The sequence below is a fragment of the Ascaphus truei genome, chromosome 6 (genome assembly GCF_040206685.1).
Source record: "Ascaphus truei isolate aAscTru1 chromosome 6, aAscTru1.hap1, whole genome shotgun sequence".
In the NCBI taxonomy this organism is placed as follows: domain Eukaryota; kingdom Metazoa; phylum Chordata; class Amphibia; order Anura; family Ascaphidae; genus Ascaphus; species Ascaphus truei.
Genome location: NC_134488.1, coordinates 139,709,944 through 139,729,408, shown reverse-complemented (window position 1 = coordinate 139,729,408; position 19,465 = coordinate 139,709,944). Strand labels below are relative to the sequence as shown.

Sequence of the window (19,465 nt, the reverse complement as noted above, 5' to 3'; positions counted from 1 at the left end):
AGCAGACAAAACAAAATAGCTTCTCTTCAGCATAGCAAACAAGGCAGCTTCTCTTCAGCATGCAGGACACAGACAGTTCATAAAACATATACTTTGCAAACTGACCTTATAGCAGCAATTCCTTCAGTTTTTCAAACCTGTCTTCTGACCAACTAGCTTGCATGTGTGTACAGCCTGGGGGTTTTAAAACACCTTGATTATGCAGCTGGGGTCAGACTAATTAAGCAGCCCTTCTCAACTGAAACTTAACCTCGTCACTGCTGCACTGCAAGCCTAAACATAGGTTTGCCAGGTATATGGCTGGTGACGTTCATTCCCCCTGTCACACATATATTAACTGAATGATGCAGCAAACCATAATGGAGAATCCTTTAAAAATATTATGGTTGTGTTGTATTTGTATCTCTCCACCCATAATTAACCTAGCTGATGGCACCCCTTATGGCAGGGATGGAGGCGTGGGGTTACTCCTCTCTTCTCTATGCCGTTACTGAACCCTTCCTATTCCTCCCTCGCTTGCTTTTCCCTCCTTTGAGGTTCACACAGTCCAGATCTTCTCTCCTCTTCCTGTCCATGTGGCGGTCATCTATCGCCCATCTACCGCTACTCATCCCCCTACTGCCTTTCTCTCTCACTTTGAATCCTGGCTCTCTTTCTTTCTCTCCTCAGACTCCCCTGTTCTTCTCCTTGGGGACTTCAACTGCCAAATTGATGACCCCTCTCTCCCGTGGGCCTCCCGCTTTCTCTCTCTAACCTCTTCCTTTGGCCTTCAACAGTGGATTGCAGCCAGCACCCACAAGGATGGCCACTACCTAGACCTAGTTTTCACAAAAAACTTTTCTCTCTCTGATTTCTCCATTTCGCCCTTTCCTCTCTCTGACCATCACCTCATCTCATTTTCACTCTCTCGTTTCTCCCTTTCTCCATCTCCATCTACCCCTTGCTTCTGCAGAAACCTGCGCTCAATTAGCGTACCCGCCTTTGTTTCCACTTTATGCTCCTCCCTCTCCTCTCTCAGTTCTGCTACAGACCCTGACAACATGGTCAGGAACTACAACTCTGCCTTATCCTCCTCTCTTGATCTACATGCCCGCTTTCTCTCTGCCGTCCTCGCCCTTTTAACCCCAGACCCTGGCTAAATTCCCACACACGCATGCTGCATTCCTCCACTTGTTCCTCTGAATGCCTCTGGAGGAAATCTCACACTCTCGCAGACTTCCTTCACTACAAAGTTATGCTATCCTGTTTCAACTCTGTCCTCTCTCAGGCTAAACAAACCTACTGTACTTCACTAATCAACACACACAAATCTAACCCACGCCGACTCTTCTCTGTCTTTGACTCTCTACTCAAACCACCCCCAGCTGCCTCTTCTTCCTCCATTTCACCTCAGGACTTTGCTGACTATTTCAAGGATAAGGTGGAATCCATTCGTCAGAACATCCCCTCTGTTTCCTCCTCCCATCCTACACTGCTTCCTAACTCTCCGCCTGCCTTCCTTGACTCTTTTTCCGCTGTCACAGAGGAGGATGTATCACTACTGATCTCCTCTTCTCACTCTACCACTTGCCCTCTTGACCCCATTCCCTCCCATCTCCTAAAACATCTTGCTCCTACTATAACCCAGACGACAGAAAAGCCCAATGCTACATCCAACATGACAGAAATACACAGTAAAATACTTATATATTCTCTTGAAAAAGGGTCATTTAGTTTAACCCTTTGGCCAATGACCCTTTTTCAAGAGAATATATAAGTATTTTACTGTGTATTTCTGTCATGCTGGATGTAGCATTGGGCTTTTCTGTCGTCTGTTGTATACATATGCCACGCTCAATAGCACTCCATTTTGACACTTAAATACATACATATATTTTGTGGGTGCCAGGGGTTCCCAAAAAGAGCTTGCTTGGGTTTTGTGTTCTGTTCTCAGCTGTTTCAGCTGGTGGAGGTTAGTGGCTCCTCCTTCCCAGGTTTTAAGCCCGCCCCTCCCCACTTCCCAAGGTTGCAGGTCCTTTCATTCTGCTGGATATAGACCCACTGTGGTCTTTCTCCATCCTAATAGAGGTAAATGAGAATTTTAATCCTAATAGAGTTATATTAGTATTTTATCTGGTATTGCTAGACCTTGCGAACGGGTGTCTGCCTTGTCGTGGCTCGCAAGCTTACAATGCTTTGGCCAAAGGGTTAAACTAAATGACCCTATTTCAAGAGAATATATAAGTATTTTACTGTGTATTTCTGTCATGTTGGATGTAGCATTGGGCTTCTCTGTCGTCTGCTGTATACATATGCCACGCTCAATAGTGCAGACCAGTATGTACTTTATAACAATAAAATGAAGCTACAAATTGTACTCACAAATTAAGCAGACACATAAGAATAGAATAGAGCAGTGATTCTCACGCCAGAGAGGTGGTGTCCGGGCCGTCTCCCTTCGATAGTCTCGCAACAGAATGGCATCAGATGGCGTCTGACGTCACATCCGTCGGTAACTTGGCAACATCGGTTACTCGGGGGAGGAGGCAGGTACACGGCAAAATGGTACCCTCTGTTCTGGATCGGAGCTCACTGCACAAACTATGAAGGCTTTTTCCTCTGCAATATTATGAAGATTCGCCCTTTCCTCTGTTGCTCGACTGTTAAAACTCTGACTCAGGCCCTCATTCTCTCCTGTCTTGATTACTGTAACCTCCTGCTGTCCGGCCTTCCTGCCTCTCACCTGTCTCCCCTACAATCTATCTTAAACGCTGCTGCCAGAATCACTCTACTCTTTCCTAAATCTGTCTCAGCGTCTCCCCTGCTGAAATCCCTCTCCTGGCTTCCGATCAAATCCCGTATCGCACATGCAATTCTCCTCCTCACTTTTAAAGCTTTACACTCTTCTAACCCTCCTTACATCTCAGCCCTAATTTCTCGCTATGCACCAACCCGACTCTTGCGTTCTGCCAAAGGATGTCTTCTCTCTACCCCCTTTGTATCTAAAGCCCTCTCCCGCCTTAAACCTTTCTCACTGACTGCCCCACACCTCTGGAATGCCCTTCCCATCGATACCCGACTAGCACCCTCTCTATCCACCTTTAAGACCCACCTTAAGACACACTTGCTTAAAGAAGCATCTGAGTAGCACCGTAGATATTACTAGAGTCATGATACATAAAGCTTGGCCCCTGCAGATGCACTTACCAGAATGCCCTCCTACTGTCTCTGTACGTTCCTCCTACATACCAATTAGATTGTAAGCTGCTTGAACCTAATATATGTGTAAGCCAGATAGGGGTTCCCCGAGATTTTTCGAAATACTTCAAGGGTTCCTCCAAACAAAAAAGTTTGGCAATCACTGCTTTATAGTAACGACTGAGTGGTGATCTGCAGGTCTCTCTAGTAGTAATGAATGGTAATATCTGTTCTCAGTCAGTCTGACCCCTCAGTTCTTCCTTAGCATCTTCCAGTTATGTGACAGAGCTGACTGAGCGGATTAAGGTGAAATCATCCCCGGGAGAAGTAAAATATGAGGATGAAGACGAGACTGCCGAGTTCAAGAGGATCTTCCCGTCCTTCATATGGTGCGTCCGGGACTTCTCTCTAGAGCTGGAGTTGGATGGGAAAACAATCACCGAGGACGAGTATCTACAGAACGCCATGAAGCTCAAGAAAGGTAGAAGTGTGCGAGTACACAGCCTGATTCATCTCAGCTGACTGGTGTGGGAATGTGAAAGTACACTTTTTGGGGATAAACAGCTCCGCGTTGGCCACAGGGTTAGGAAGGACTCAGAGCAAAATATTACAAGGATGGCAGTGAAGGGGTTAATCAGATAAGACCAGCAACATTTAACACTCAATCTGGAACCCAGGGAATGTTCTATTATGTGTGTAGGAATTGGAAAGTGCATCTAGGCACAGGCATCAAATGCAATAAACTAGTTAAACAAGTCTCCTACACGTGACACAGAATCACAGACGTTTTTAGCGAATCAGACTTAAAGAACTTTGATGCACTTAAAAAGGAAAAAAAGTGTCTCATTGAGACTCAAAGGGTCAAACATGTCACTAAATTATGTGCCTCTGGAAGACCTAATATAACCTTCTCTAAGTCATAAGGCGCATTACTTTGATGAACTGATACATACATAAGTGGTCTGAGTGTAATGAACAAGGTATAATCCATGTGAAACTGCCTTCAGCGAAAGGCAACCATGACAGGGGCTAGACTCCTCTCTCACCTCCTCATTGGCTCCTTGGCCTCTCTCCACCCCCCGGGGGTTTAGGGCACCTCGAATTAACACCGGGGTTGGGAGCCCTACTTGAGCCCCAACTATGGGGTGGGAGCCCCACTTGAGCCTATACTGGGAAAGTTGACCCACAGGAGAAAAGGGGCCCCACTTGAGCCCCCATGGGAGTAAAGGGAACTACAAATGAGCCCCCACTTGATAACACATTGAATTGGACAGGGGGCTTATTTGAGCCCCCACTGGAGCAGGAATTCACACTTGGGCAGAGGGCCCACTTTAGCCCTCACTGGAGTGAGCTTCTCCACTTGAGAACCTATTGGTATAGAGGACAGGAGATGCGACTTGACGGGGGCAGACTCATCTGGCTCCTTCCTTCTCCCTTTTGGCTTGGGGGGGAGAAATGAAATTCCCTTAGGACCCCCACAGACTTTTGCCCCACTGAGATGGGCAGACGTAATGTGGGTCTTCCATTGGGAGGGGGCAGAGCCCCCCCCCTCCCCTGTGCCCCCACTTGGGATTTGTGGAGCTCTACTTAAGGGGGAGGGCTGAGGCATTTGGGGGGAGCATATGAGCTCTCACCAGAGTGGTGGGAGAGGAGATGGGGCAGACCTATCTGGCTTCCCGCTGTGTTGGGGGGAAAGGAAACTACCTTAGGGCCCTCATTAGGTTTGGGGGTTTGGCCGAAGACCCCACTGGTTCCCCACTGGGATGGGCGGATCTAAGGGGGAGGGGGTTAGTTCCCTCAAAGGGTTGGTGATGAGGAGGCCCTACTTGGGCTGAGCTGCCACTCAGATGGGGAAAGGAACCCCACATGAGCCCCCCCTGGGGAGATAAAAGGGGGTCTCTCTATGTTTTCCTTTAGTGAGTTGCTGGTGGTGGCGGGGGAGGTGCAGTTATGCATCCACACCTGGGAGTAAGTAGAGGGCTTGGGCTCCTTGTATCTACATACCCTGATTTTCGTTCCCTTCTACTAAGGTGCCCCCACTGGGATGGGGGCCCCACTTGAACCTTCAATAGGGCGGGGGCTCCATTAGAGTGGTGGGCCCCACTTTGACCCCCACTCGGGGCGGGAAGTGGGGTCTCTATGAGCTGCCCCTTAGAGAAAGGGAGGAGTCTCTGTGAGTTATCCCTTTGAGACATGGGATAATTTATTTGAGTTGTTCTTAGAGGAATGGGGGAAGTCTCTGTGAGTTGCCATTAGATGAAGGGGGGAGTTTCAGTGACACACCGGCATTGGCAGCGAGGGAGGTGAAGGGACGTATCCGCGTCCAAGGGTACGTGGAGGACCTTGGCTACCTGTGTACCACCCCTAGCTACAACTCTGTTCTCCTTCCCCCTTAAGGAATCTCTGAGCGCGTCCCTCGTGGCGCGCTCCCTCCTTACCGACTGCCTCGCGCAGTCCCGCAGCTCACTCAGAGCGCGCGCACTCACGGAGGAGTCCATCTGATGTTGCGGAGTCTGGATCCAACCCCTGGTTGCGTCGCATGTCGGCGTCACGCAGCGCTTACACGTGAAGCGTGAGCACCGCTCCCCAGCTGCGTGTCAACTCTTCCAGCCTATCCCTGCCTCTGCTGGGTCCGCACCTTCTTTCCTCCCCCCTGCCTCATTGGTCGTCCTTCCCTACTTATGTTCAGTTGTGCCACTGCCACTTTGGCTGAGCATAATTCCTTGTTGCCTGTGTTTTCCTGTCATGGGAGATGGGTTTTGGCCTGGTATTAAAGGGGTTACACCCCATTTGGCCACCCCCTGCTCTCACCTATGAGGCAAGGGGTTAACTGGGATGATTTCCAGTACTGTAGTTATGCCCCTGCTTCAGCACCAACTGTGTATCCCCCTGTGAATATGTATTGTTCCCATTCCAGTGTCTGCACCAACGCATACACTGGGATCTGTGTAGGAGGGAAAGGGTTAATGTTAATTCTGTGTTTATGGCCCTTTGTCCCTTTTCCCGCCTTTGCAGGCTCCATTTTGCAATCTCTCCATAGGTCACCATTACAGCCCATGTAACCCTATGGAGATTCCGGCGATTTGGGCCTGATATCGTAGAAGACCTGCAGGTGGCGCTCGAGAGGAGGAGCAGCGGTTCTCCATTGAAAGTGAATGGAGTAATGCAGTTCAATGGGGATTCCTGGAAGCCGACCTCCAGAGACGAGCTGGCAGCCAACCAGACCGCAAAACCGCAAGAGCGGAAACATTGTCACAAAATAGCTATGATCGCGCCATTGGCGTGGGAACTAGAGCCTCGATCAAGTTCACGGCCAATTGGCGTGGAACTTCTGTTCTAGGGCACCTAGAAATAAAATTCCTTTTGCCCCTAGATGTTAGGAACCTCCTCACTTGACCCCAACAGGATCCGACAATTAATGGCGACGAGAAAGGGTCACGCCGGCCAGGAGGGTCCTACCATTGACCGTAATGGCGGAGAAAGCCGCGTGGCTTTCAAACACTAAGTGTGAAACAGGGTAAACTGGAAACCTATATCTCCGGTTCTGTGGGGACCAGAGGGTTGGGATTTGGCAAGGATGTAGTCACTGCTCCGGCATGACTACATGGCAATTTCCAGTCCTCTCCCCTCAACCGGACGGGGTAGGGTTAACTGTTAAAAAGTGTGAGTTTCCCATTGACTTCAATGGTAGCGGAGGTACCATTTAATCCTACGGCCGCGCCGGCCCTATTGATTCTAATGGAAGAAAGCCGGTGGCTTTGAAACGGCTAAGTCCAAATGTGTATAAAGTGTAAACTATATCTCCGGTTCTCTGAGTACCAGAGGGCTGGGATTTTGGTCGCATATAATCACTGCTCCGGCATGACTGCATGGACATTTACAGCCCTCTCCGATCAACCAGACGGAGTATGGGCAAATGTGAAAATTGTGATTTCCCCATTGACTTCAATGGCGGATTTGCTCCATTGAAAGCCTATAGCGGCGGAGCCCATTGACTTCAATGGAAGAGTGAAATGCAGTGATTTCTTTTAGCTTATAGCGGAGAATCCTGCATTAAAGTTAATAGGGGATTTTAACTTGGTTTTTGTATCTCTGTTTCTGGGGGTCGTGGAAGGCTGATATTTAGCCACTATGGTAAGGGTCCTCCGGCATGAGGACCTGGCAAATTTCAGCCCACTCAGACCCACATAACGAATTATTTTAATATGTGTAGATATTAAAGAATATATTGCTTTGCAAGGCTGGTATAAAAGCCCGGGAAAGTTACTGGCTCTGCTTTATGTTAATGTTCAAGAGGGCGACTCTTTGTCTACAACAGCCCCCCTGATCAAAGACTTGACCACTCTGATTGTGTACAGTAGGGTGGAGAAACGCAGAGCCTGAGTGGTCTATAAGTGCCATAATTCACACTTACAGACAAAAGGGTTTCCTGACCAGATACAAGTCTGGTAGACTTTTAGGCACCCAATGTTAGGGTATGGGGCTGAAACTCCATATAAAACGAGTGTAAGCCCTATACCCAGTGTCTTTCGTGATGTCTTCATTTGAACCTGTATTGCTGAATGAATTGCCAATCCTGTACCAGATTGCTTCATTGTCCAACCCCTAAGTAAGTGCTATTTCTTGTCTGTTATTTGTATCATCTTGTGTGTTCTCCTTCTTTAAGGAATAAACTATATTTATTATATCTAAGTCGTGTTCAATTCAACAAAATAAGCAAAACACCAGCACTCCTAATAATAACTAATTACAAATGTGAGAGGTGCAGTAGGGAATAGAGAGTGAGGCAAAAAATACTGCCAGAACAGCGTCCCAGAGGGGCGGTTGAATCAGTGAGAAACCCTATAAAACAGCACTCAGACACATGAGATGTGTGTGAAGTAATACAAGTGAGAGCTAGGATATCCAAATGAAATGGGTGATATGATGATAATAATTAAAACACTTTATTAGTACCAAAATGTATAAAACAAAGGGTGTTAAAAATACCCCAAAGGGCCAAGCTACAATGAATGAAGCTTGGGTAGTCCACCCTAAAAAAGGGGGGAATGACTAAGGCAGAGATGCCTAACAAAAATAGGATTGTGAGCCTACTAGGAGGAAGAGAGTTCCTAAGTGGTCGTGCACACACTGTGACAGGATCCATGTAAGGATGCATTACTGCAGCACACACTGTGACAGGATCCATGTAAGGATGCATTACTGCAGCACATACTGTGACAGGATCCATGTAAGGATGCATTACTGCAGCACACACACTGTGACAGGATCCATGTAAGGATACATTACTGCAGCACACACACTGTGACAGGATCCATGTAAGGATACATTACTGCAGCACACACTGTGACAGGATCCATGTAAGGATGCATTACTGCAGCACACACACTGTGACAGGATCCATGTAAGGATGCATTACTACAGCACACACTGTGACAGGATCCATGTAATAATGCATTACTGCAGCACACACTGTGACAGGATCCATGTAAGGATGCATTACTGCAGCGCACACACTGTGACAGGATCCATGTAAGGATGCATTACTGCAGCACACACACTGTGACAGTATCCATGTAAAGATGCATTACTGCAGCACCCACTGTGACAGGATCCATGTAAGGATGCATTACTGCAGCACACACACTGTGACAGGATCCATGTAAGGATACATTACTGCAGCACACACACTGTGACAGGATCCATGTAAGGATGCATTACTGCAGCGCACAGTGTGACAGGATCCATGTAATAATGCATTACTGCAGCACACACTGTGACAGGATCCATGTAATAATGCATTACTGCAGCACACACTGTGACAGGATCCATGTAAGGATGCATTACTGCAGCACACACTGTGACAGGATCCATGTAAGGATGCATTACTGCAGCACCCACTGTGACAGGATCCATGTAAGGATGCATTACTGCAGCACACACGATGACAGGATCCATGTAAGAATGCATTACTGCAGCACACACACTGTGACAGGATACATGAAAGGATACATTACTGCAGCACACACACTGTGACAGGACCCATGTAAGGATGCATTACTGCAGCACACACACTGTGACAGGATCCATGTAAGGATGCATTACTGCAGCACACACACTGTGACAGGATCCATGTAAGGATGCATTACTGCAGCCCACACCGTGACAGGATCCATGTAAGGATGCATTACTGCAGCACACACTGTGACAGGATCCATGTAAGGATGCATTACTGCAGCACACACAGTGACAGGATTCATGTAAGGATGTATTACTGCAGCACACACACTGTGACAGGATCCATGTAAGGATGCATTACTGCAGCACACACACTGTGACATGATCCATGTAAGGATGCATTACTGCAGCACACACACTGTGACAGGATCCATGTAAGGATGGATTACTGCAGCACACACTGTGACAGGATCCATGTATGGATGCATTACTGCAGCACACACACTGACAGGATCCATGTAAGGATGCATTACTGCAGCACACACACTGTGACAGGATCCATGTAAGGATGCATTACTGCAGCACACACACTGTGACAGGATCCATGTAAGGATGCATTACTGCAGCACACACTGTGACAGGATCCATGTAAGGATGTATTACTGCAGCACACACGCTGTGACAGGATCCATGTAAGGATGCATTACTGCAGCACACACACTGTGACAGGATCCATGTAAGGATGCATTACTGCAGCACACACTGTGACAGGATCCATGTAAGGATGCATTACTGCAGCACACACTGTGACAGGATCCATGTAAGGTTGCATTACTGCAGCACACACACTGTGACATGATCCATGTAAGGATACATTACTGGAGCACACACACAGTGTGACAGGACCTATGTAAGGGTGCATTACTACAGCACACACTGTGACAGGACCCATGTAAGTATGCATTACTGCAGCACACACTGTGACAGGATCCATGTAAGGATGCATTACTGCAGCACAAACACTGTGACAGGACCCATGTAAGGGTGCATTACTGCAGCACACACTGTGACAAGATCCATGTAAGGATGCATTAATGCAGCACACACTGTGACAGGATCCATGTAATGATGCACTACTGCAGCACACACAATGTGACAGGACCCATGTAAGGGTGCATTACTGCAGCACACACTGTGACATGATCCATGTAAGTATGCATTACTGCAGCACACACTGTGACAGGATCCATGTAAGGATGCATTACTGCAGCACAAACACTGTGACTGGACACATGTAAGGGTGCATTACTGCAGCACACACTGTGACAAGATCCATGTAAGGATGCATTACTGCAGCACACACACAGTGTGGCAGGATCCATGTAAGGATGCATTACTGCAGCACACACTGTGACAGGATCCATGTAAGGATGCATTACTGCAGCACACACTGTGACAGGGCCCATGTAAGGGTGCATTACTGCAGCACACACTGTGACATGATCCATGTAAGAATGCATTACTGCAGCACAAACACTGTGACAGTATCCATGTAAGGATGCATTACTGCAGCACATACTGTGACAGGATCCATGTAAGGATACATTACTGCAGCACACACAGTGACAGGATCCATGTAAGGATACATTACAGCAGCACACACTGTGACAGGATCCATGTAATGATGCATTACTGCAGCACACACTGTGACAGGATCCATGTAAGGATGCATTACTGCAGCACAAACACTGTGACAGGGTCCATGTAAGGATGCATTACTGCAGCACACACTGTGACAGGATCCATGTAAGGATGCATTACTGCAGCACAAACACTGTGACAGGACCCATGTAAGGGTGCATTACTGCAGCACACACTGTGACAAGATCCATGTAAGGATGCATTACTGCAGCACACACACAGTGTGACAGGATCCATGTAAGGATGCATTACTGCAGCACACACTGTGACAGGGCCCATGTAAGGGTGCATTACTGCAGCACACACTGTGACATGATCCATGTAAGAATGCATTACTGCAGCACAAACACTGTGACAGTATCCATGTAAGGATGCATTACTGCAGCACATACTGTGACAGGATCCATGTAAGGATACATTACTGCAGCACACACAGTGACAGGATCCATGTAAGGATACATTACAGCAGCACACACTGTGACAGGATCCATGTAATGATGCATTACTGCAGCACACACTGTGACAGGATCCATGTAAGGATGCATTACTGCAGCACAAACACTGTGACAGGGTCCATGTAAGGATGCATTACTGCAGCACACACTGTGACAGGATCCATGTAAGGATGCATTACTGCAGCACAAACACTGTGACAGGACCCATGTAAGGGTGCATTACTGCAGCACACACTGTGACAAGATCCATGTAAGGATGCATTACTGCAGCACACACACAGTGTGACAGGATCCATGTAAGGATGCATTACTGCAGCACATACTGTGACAGGATCCATGTAAGGATACATTACTGCAGCACACACAGTGACAGGATCCATGTAAGGATACATTACTGCAGCACACACTGTGACATGATCCATGTAAGTATGCATTACTGCAGCACACACTGTGACAGGATCCATGTAAGGATGCATTACTGCAGCACAAACACTGTGACAGGACCCATGTAAGGGTGCATTACTGCAGCACACACTGTGACAAGATCCATGTAAGGATGCATTACTGCAGCACACACACAGTGTGACAGGATCCATGTAAGGATGCATTACTGCAGCACACACTGTGACAGGATCCATGTAAGGATGCATTACTGCAGCACACACTGTGACAGGGCCCATGTAAGGGTGCATTACTGCAGCACACACTGTGACATGATCCATGTAAGAATGCATTACTGCAGCACAAACACTGTGACAGGATCCATGTAAGGATGCATTACTGCAGCACACACTGTAACAGGATCCATGTAAGGATGTATTACTGCAGCACACACGCTGTGACAGGATCCATGTAAGGATGCATTACTGCAGCACACACACTGTGACAGGATCCATGTAAGGATGTATTACTGCAGCACACACACTGTGACAGGATCCATGTAAGGATACATTACTGCAGCACAAACAGTGACAGGATCCATGTAAGGATGCATTACTGTAGCACATAGTGTGACAGGATCCATGTAAGGAAGCATTACTGCAGCACACACACTGTGACAGGGTCCATGTAAGGATGCATTACTGCAGCACACACTGTGACAGGATCCATGTAAGGATGCATTACTGCAGCACACACTGTGACAGGATCCATGTAAGGTTGCATTACTGCAGCACACACACTGTGACATGATCCATGTAAGGATACATTACTGCAGCACAAACAGTGACAGGATCCATGTAAGGATGCATTACTGCAGCACACACACTGTGACAGTGTCCATGTAAGGATGCATTACTGCAGCACACACACAGTGTGACAGGACCCATGTAAGGGTGCATTACTACAGCACACACTGTGACAGGACCCATGTAAGTATGCATTACTGCAGCACACACTGTGACAGGATCCATGTAAGGATGCATTACTGCAGCACAAACACTGTGACAGGACCCATGTAAGGGTGCATTACTGCAGCACACACTGTGACAAGATCCATGTAAGGATGCATTACTGCAGCACACACTGTGACAGGATCCATGTAATGATGCATTACTGCAGCACACACAATGTGACAGGACCCATGTAAGGGTGCATTACTGCAGCACACACTGTGACATGATCCATGTAAGTATGCATTACTGCAGCACACACTGTGACAGGATCCATGTAAGGATGCATTACTGCAGCACAAACACTGTGACTGGACACATGTAAGGGTGCATTACTGCAGCACACACTGTGACAAGATCCATGTAAGGATGCAACACTGCAGCACACACACAGTGTGGCAGGATCCATGTAAGGATGCATTACTGCAGCACACACTGTGACAGGATCCATGTAAGGATGCATTACTGCAGCACACACTGTGACAGGATCCATGTAATGATGCACTACTGCAGCACACACAATGTGACAGGACCCATGTAAGGGTGTATTACTGCAGCACACACTGTGACATGATCCATGTAAGTATGCATTACTGCAGCACACACTGTGACAGGATCCATGTAAGGATGCATTACTGCAGCACAAACACTGTGACTGGACACATGTAAGGGTGCATTACTGCAGCACACACTGTGACAAGATCCATGTAAGGATGCATTACTGCAGCACACACACAGTGTGGCAGGATCCATGTAAGGATGCATTACTGCAGCACACACTGTGACAGGATCCATGTAAGGATGCATTACTGCAGCACACACTGTGACAGGGCCCATGTAAGGGTGCATTACTGCAGCACACACTGTGACATGATCCATGTAAGAATGCATTACTGCAGCACATACACTGTGACAGTATCCATGTAAGGATGCATTACTGCAGCACATACTGTGACAGGATCCATGTAAGGATACATTACTGCAGCACACACTGTGACAGGATCCATGTAATGATGCATTACTGCAGCACACACTGTGACAGGACCCATGTAAGGGTGCATTACTGCAGCACACACTGTGACATGATCCATATAAGTATGCATTACTGCAGCACACACTGTGACAGGATCCATGTAAGGATGCATTACTGCAGCACATACTGTGACAGGATCCATGTAAGGATGCATTACTGCAGCACACACACTGTGACAGGATCCATGTAAGGATACATTACTGCAGCACACACACTGTGACAGGATCCATGTAAGGATACATTACTGCAGCACACACTGTGACAGGATCCATGTAAGGATGCATTACTGCAGCACACACACTGTGACAGGATCCATGTAAGGATGCATTACTACAGCACACACTGTGACAGGATCCATGTAATAATGCATTACTGCAGCACACACTGTGACAGGATCCATGTAAGGATGCATTACTGCAGCACACACACTGTGACAGGATCCATGTAAGGATGCATTACTGCAGCACACACACTGTGACAGTATCCATGTAAGGATGCATTACTGCAGCACCCACTGTGACAGGATCCATGTAAGGATGCAATACTGCAGCACACACACTGTGACAGGATCCATGTAAGGATACATTACTGCAGCACACACACTGTGACAGGATCCATGTAAGGATGCATTACTGCAGCGCACAGTGTGACAGGATCCATGTAATAATGCATTACTGCAGCACACACTGTGACAGGATCCATGTAATAATGCATTACTGCAGCACACACTGTGACAGGATCCATGTAAGGATGCATTACTGCAGCACACACTGTGACAGGATCCATGTAAGGATGCATTACTGCAGCACCCACTGTGACAGGATCCATGTAAGGATGCATTACTGCAGCACACACAATGACAGGATCCATGTAAGAATGCATTACTGCAGCACACACACTGTGACAGGATCCATGAAAGGATACATTACTGCAGCACACACACTGTGACAGGATCCATGTAAGGATGCATTACTGCAGCACACACACTGTGACGGGATCTATGTAAGGATGCATTACTGCAGCACACACACTGTGACAGGATCCATGTAAGGATGCATTACTGCAGCACACACACTGTGACAGGATCCATGTAAGGATGCATTACTGCAGCACACTGTGACAGGATCCATGTAATAATGCATTACTGCAGCACACACTGTGACAGGATCCATGTAAGGATGCATTACTGCAGCACACACACTGTGACAGGATCCATGTAAGGATGCATTACTGCAGCACACACTGTGACAGGATCCATGTAAGGATGCATTACTGCAGCACACACACTGTGACAGAATCCCTGTAAGGATGCATTACTGCAGCACACACACTGTGACAGGATCCATGTAAGGATGTATTACTGCAGCACACACACTGTGACAGGATCCATGTAAGGATGCATTACTGCAGCCCACACCGTGACAGGATCCATGTAAGGATGCATTACTGCAGCACACACTGTGACAGGATCCATGTAAGGATGCATTACTGCAGCACACACAGTGACAGGATTCATGTAAGGATGTATTACTGCAGCACACACACTGTGACAGGATCCATGTAAGGATGCATTACTGCAGCACACACACTGTGACATGATCCATGTAAGGATGCATTACTGCAGCACACACACTGTGACAGGATCCATGTAAGGATGGATTACTGCAGCACACACTGTGACAGGATCCATGTAAGGATGCATTACTGCAGCACACACACTGACAGGATCCATGTAAGGATGCATTACTGCAGCACACACACTGTGACAGGATCCATGTAAGGATGCATTACTGCAGCACACACACTGTGACAGGATCCATGTAAGGATGCATTACTGCAGCACACACTGTGACAGGATCCATGTAAGGATGTATTACTGCAGCACACACGCTGTGACAGGATCCATGTAAGGATGCATTACTGCAGCACACACACACTGTGACAGGATCCATGTAAGGATGCATTACTGCAGCACACACACTGTGACAGGATCCATGTAAGGATGCATTACTGCAGCACACACTGTGACAGGATCCATGTAAGGATGCATTACTGCAGCACACACTGTGACAGGATCCATGTAAGGTTGCATTACTGCAGCACACACACTGTGACATGATCCATGTAAGGATACATTACTGCAGCACAAACAGTGACAGGATCCATGTAAGGATGCATTACTGCAGCACACACACTGTGACAGGGTCCATGTAAGGATGCATTACTGCAGCACACACACAGTGTGACAGGACCCATGTAAGGGTGCATTACTACAGCACACACTGTGACAGGACCCATGTAAGTATGCATTACTGCAGCACACACTGTGACAGGATCCATGTAAGGATGCATTACTGCAGCACAAACACTGTGACAGGACCCATGTAAGGGTGCATTACTGCAGCACACACTGTGACAAGATCCGTGTAAGGATGCATTACTGCAGCACACACTGTGACAGGATCCATGTAATGATGCATTACTGCAGCACACACAATGTGACAGGACCCATGTAAGGGTGCATTACTGCAGCACACACTGTGACATGATCCATGTAAGTATGCATTACTGCAGCACACACTGTGACAGGATCCATGTAAGGATGCATTACTGCAGCACAAACACTGTGACTGGACACATGTAAGGGTGCATTACTGCAGCACACACTGTGACAAGATACATGTAAGGATACATTACTGCAGCACACACAGTGACAGGATCCATGTAAGGATACATTATTGCAGCACACACTGTGACAGGATCCATGTAATGATGCACTACTGCAGCACACACAATGTGACAGGACCCATGTAAGGGTGCATTACTGCAGCACACACTGTGACATGATCCATGTAAGTATGCATTACTGCAGCACACACTGTGACAGGATCCATGTAAGGATGCATTACTGCAGCACAAACACTGTGACTGGACACATGTAAGGGTGCATTACTGCAGCACACACTGTGACAAGATCCATGTAAGGATGCATTACTGCAGCACACACACAGTGTGGCAGGATCCATGTAAGGATGCATTACTGCAGCACACACTGTGACAGGATCCATGTAAGGATGCATTACTGCAGCACACACTGTGACATGATCCATGTAAGAATGCATTACTGCAGCACAAACACTGTGACAGTATCCATGTAAGGATGCATTACTGCAGCACATACTGTGACAGGATCCATGTAAGGATACATTACTGCAGCACACACAGTGACAGGATCTATGTAAGGATACATTACAGCAGCACACACTGTGTAAGGATCCATGTAATGATGCATTACTGCAGCACACACTGTGACAGGACCCATGTAAGGGTGCATTACTGCAGCACACAATGTGACATGATCCATATAAGTATGCATTACTGCAGCACACACTGTGACAGGATCCATGTAAGGATGCATTACTGCAGCACAAACACTGTGACAGGGTCCATGTAAGGATGCATTACTGCAGCACACACTGTGACAGGATCCATGTAAGGATGCATTACTGCAGCACAAACACTGTGACAGGACCCATGTAAGGGTGCATTACTGCAGCACACACTGTGACAAGATCCATGTAAGGATGCATTACTGCAGCACACACACAGTGTGACAGGATCCATGTAAGGATGCATTACTGCAGCACATACTGTGACAGGATCCATGTAAGGATACATTACTGCAGCACACACAGTGACAGGATCCATGTAAGGATACATTACTGCAGCACACACTGTGACAGGATCCATGTAATGATGCATTACTGCAGCACACACAATGTGACAGGACCCATGTAAGGGTGCATTACTGCAGCACACACTGTGACATGATCCATGTAAGTATGCATTACTGCAGCACACACTGTGACAGGATCCATGTAAGGATGCATTACTGCAGCACAAACACTGTGACAGGACCCATGTAAGGGTGCATTACTGCAGCACACACTGTGACAAGATCCATGTAAGGATGCATTACTGCAGCACACACTGTGACAGGATCCATGTAAGGATGCATTACTGCAGCACACACTGTGACAGGATCCATGTAAGGATGCATTACTGCAGCACACACTGTGACAGGGCCCATGTAAGGGTGCATTACTGCAGCACACACTGTGACATGATCCATGTAAGAATGCATTACTGCAGCACAAACACTGTGACAGGATCCATGTAAGGATGCATTACTGCAGCACACACTGTGACAGGATCCATGTAAGGATGTATTACTGCAGCACACACGCTGTGACAGGATCCATGTAAGGATGCATTACTGCAGCACACACACTGTGACAGGATCCATGTAAGGATGTATTACTGCAGCACACACACTGTGACAGGATCCATGTAAGGATGCATTACTGCAGCACACACACTGTGACAGGACCCATGTAAGGATGCATTACTGCAGCACACACACTGTGACAGGACCCATGTAAGGATGCATTACTGCAGCACACACACTGTGACAGGATCCATGTAAGGATGCATTACTGCAGCACACACACTGTGACAGGATCCATGTAAGGATGCATTACTGCAGCACACACTGTGACAGGATCCATGTAAGGATGCATTACTGCAGCACACACTGTGACAGGATCCATGTAAGGTTGCATTACTGCAGCACACACACTGTGACATGTTCCATGTAAGGATACATTACTGCAGCACAAACAGTGACAGGATCCATGTAAGGATGCATTACTGCAGCACACACTGTGACAGGATCCATGTAAGGATGCATTACTGCAGCACACACTGTGACAGGATCCATGTAAGGATGTATTACTGCAGCACACACACTGTGACAGGATCCATGTAAAGATGCATTACTGCAGCACACACACTGTGACATGATCCATGTAAGGATGCATTACTGCAGCACACACACTGTGACAGGATCCATGTAAGGATGGATTACTGCAGCACACACTGTGACAGGATCCATGTAAGGATGCATTACTGCAGCACACACACTGACAGGATCCATGTAAGGATGCATTACTGCAGCACACACACTGTGACAGGATCCATGTAAGGATGCATTACTGCAGCACACACACTGTGACAGGATCCATGTAAGGATGCATTACTGCAGCACACACTGTGACAGGATCCATGTAAGGATGTATTACTGCAGCACACACGCTGTGACAGGATCCATGTAAGAATGCATTACTGCAGCACACACACACTGTGACAGGATCCATGTAAGGATGCATTACTGCAGCACACACACTGTGACAGGATCCATGTAAGGATGCATTACTGCAGCACACACTGTGACAGGATCCATGTAAGGATGCATTACTGCAGCACACACTGTGACAGGATCCATGTAAGGTTGCATTACTGCAGCACACACACTGTGACATGATCCATGTAAGGATACATTACTGCAGCACAAACAGTGACAGGATCCATGTAAGGATGCATTACTGCAGCACACACACTGTGACAGGGTCCATGTAAGGATGCATTACTGCAGCACACACACAGTGTGACAGGACCCATGTAAGGGTGCATTACTACAGCACACACTGTGACAGGACCCATGTAAGTATGCATTACTGCAGCACACACTGTGACAGGATCCATGTAAGGATGCATTACTGCAGCACAAACACTGTGACAGGACCCATGTAAGGGTGCATTACTGCAGCACACACTGTGACAAGATCCATGTAAGGATGCATTACTGCAGCACACACTGTGACAGGATCCATGTAATGATGCATTACTGC

At 47.3% G+C, this 19,465-nt stretch overlaps 2 protein-coding genes across 4 annotated transcripts in view; both read left to right on the top strand.

Moving 5' to 3' along the window:
- The window catches only part of LOC142497992 (guanylate-binding protein 1-like), an 851,842-nt gene that overhangs the window by 318,979 nt on the left and 513,398 nt on the right, over positions 1-19,465 (top strand). The window lies entirely within an intron of this gene.
- The window catches only part of LOC142497989 (guanylate-binding protein 1-like), a 60,923-nt gene that overhangs the window by 21,250 nt on the left and 20,208 nt on the right, over positions 1-19,465 (top strand). For all 3 annotated transcript variants that reach the window (XM_075606493.1, XM_075606494.1, XM_075606491.1), the window contains exon 5: positions 3,453-3,658. In XM_075606493.1, coding sequence (XP_075462608.1) covers positions 3,453-3,658 — 206 coding nt within the window. The remainder of the gene's footprint in view (positions 1-3,452; positions 3,659-19,465) is intronic.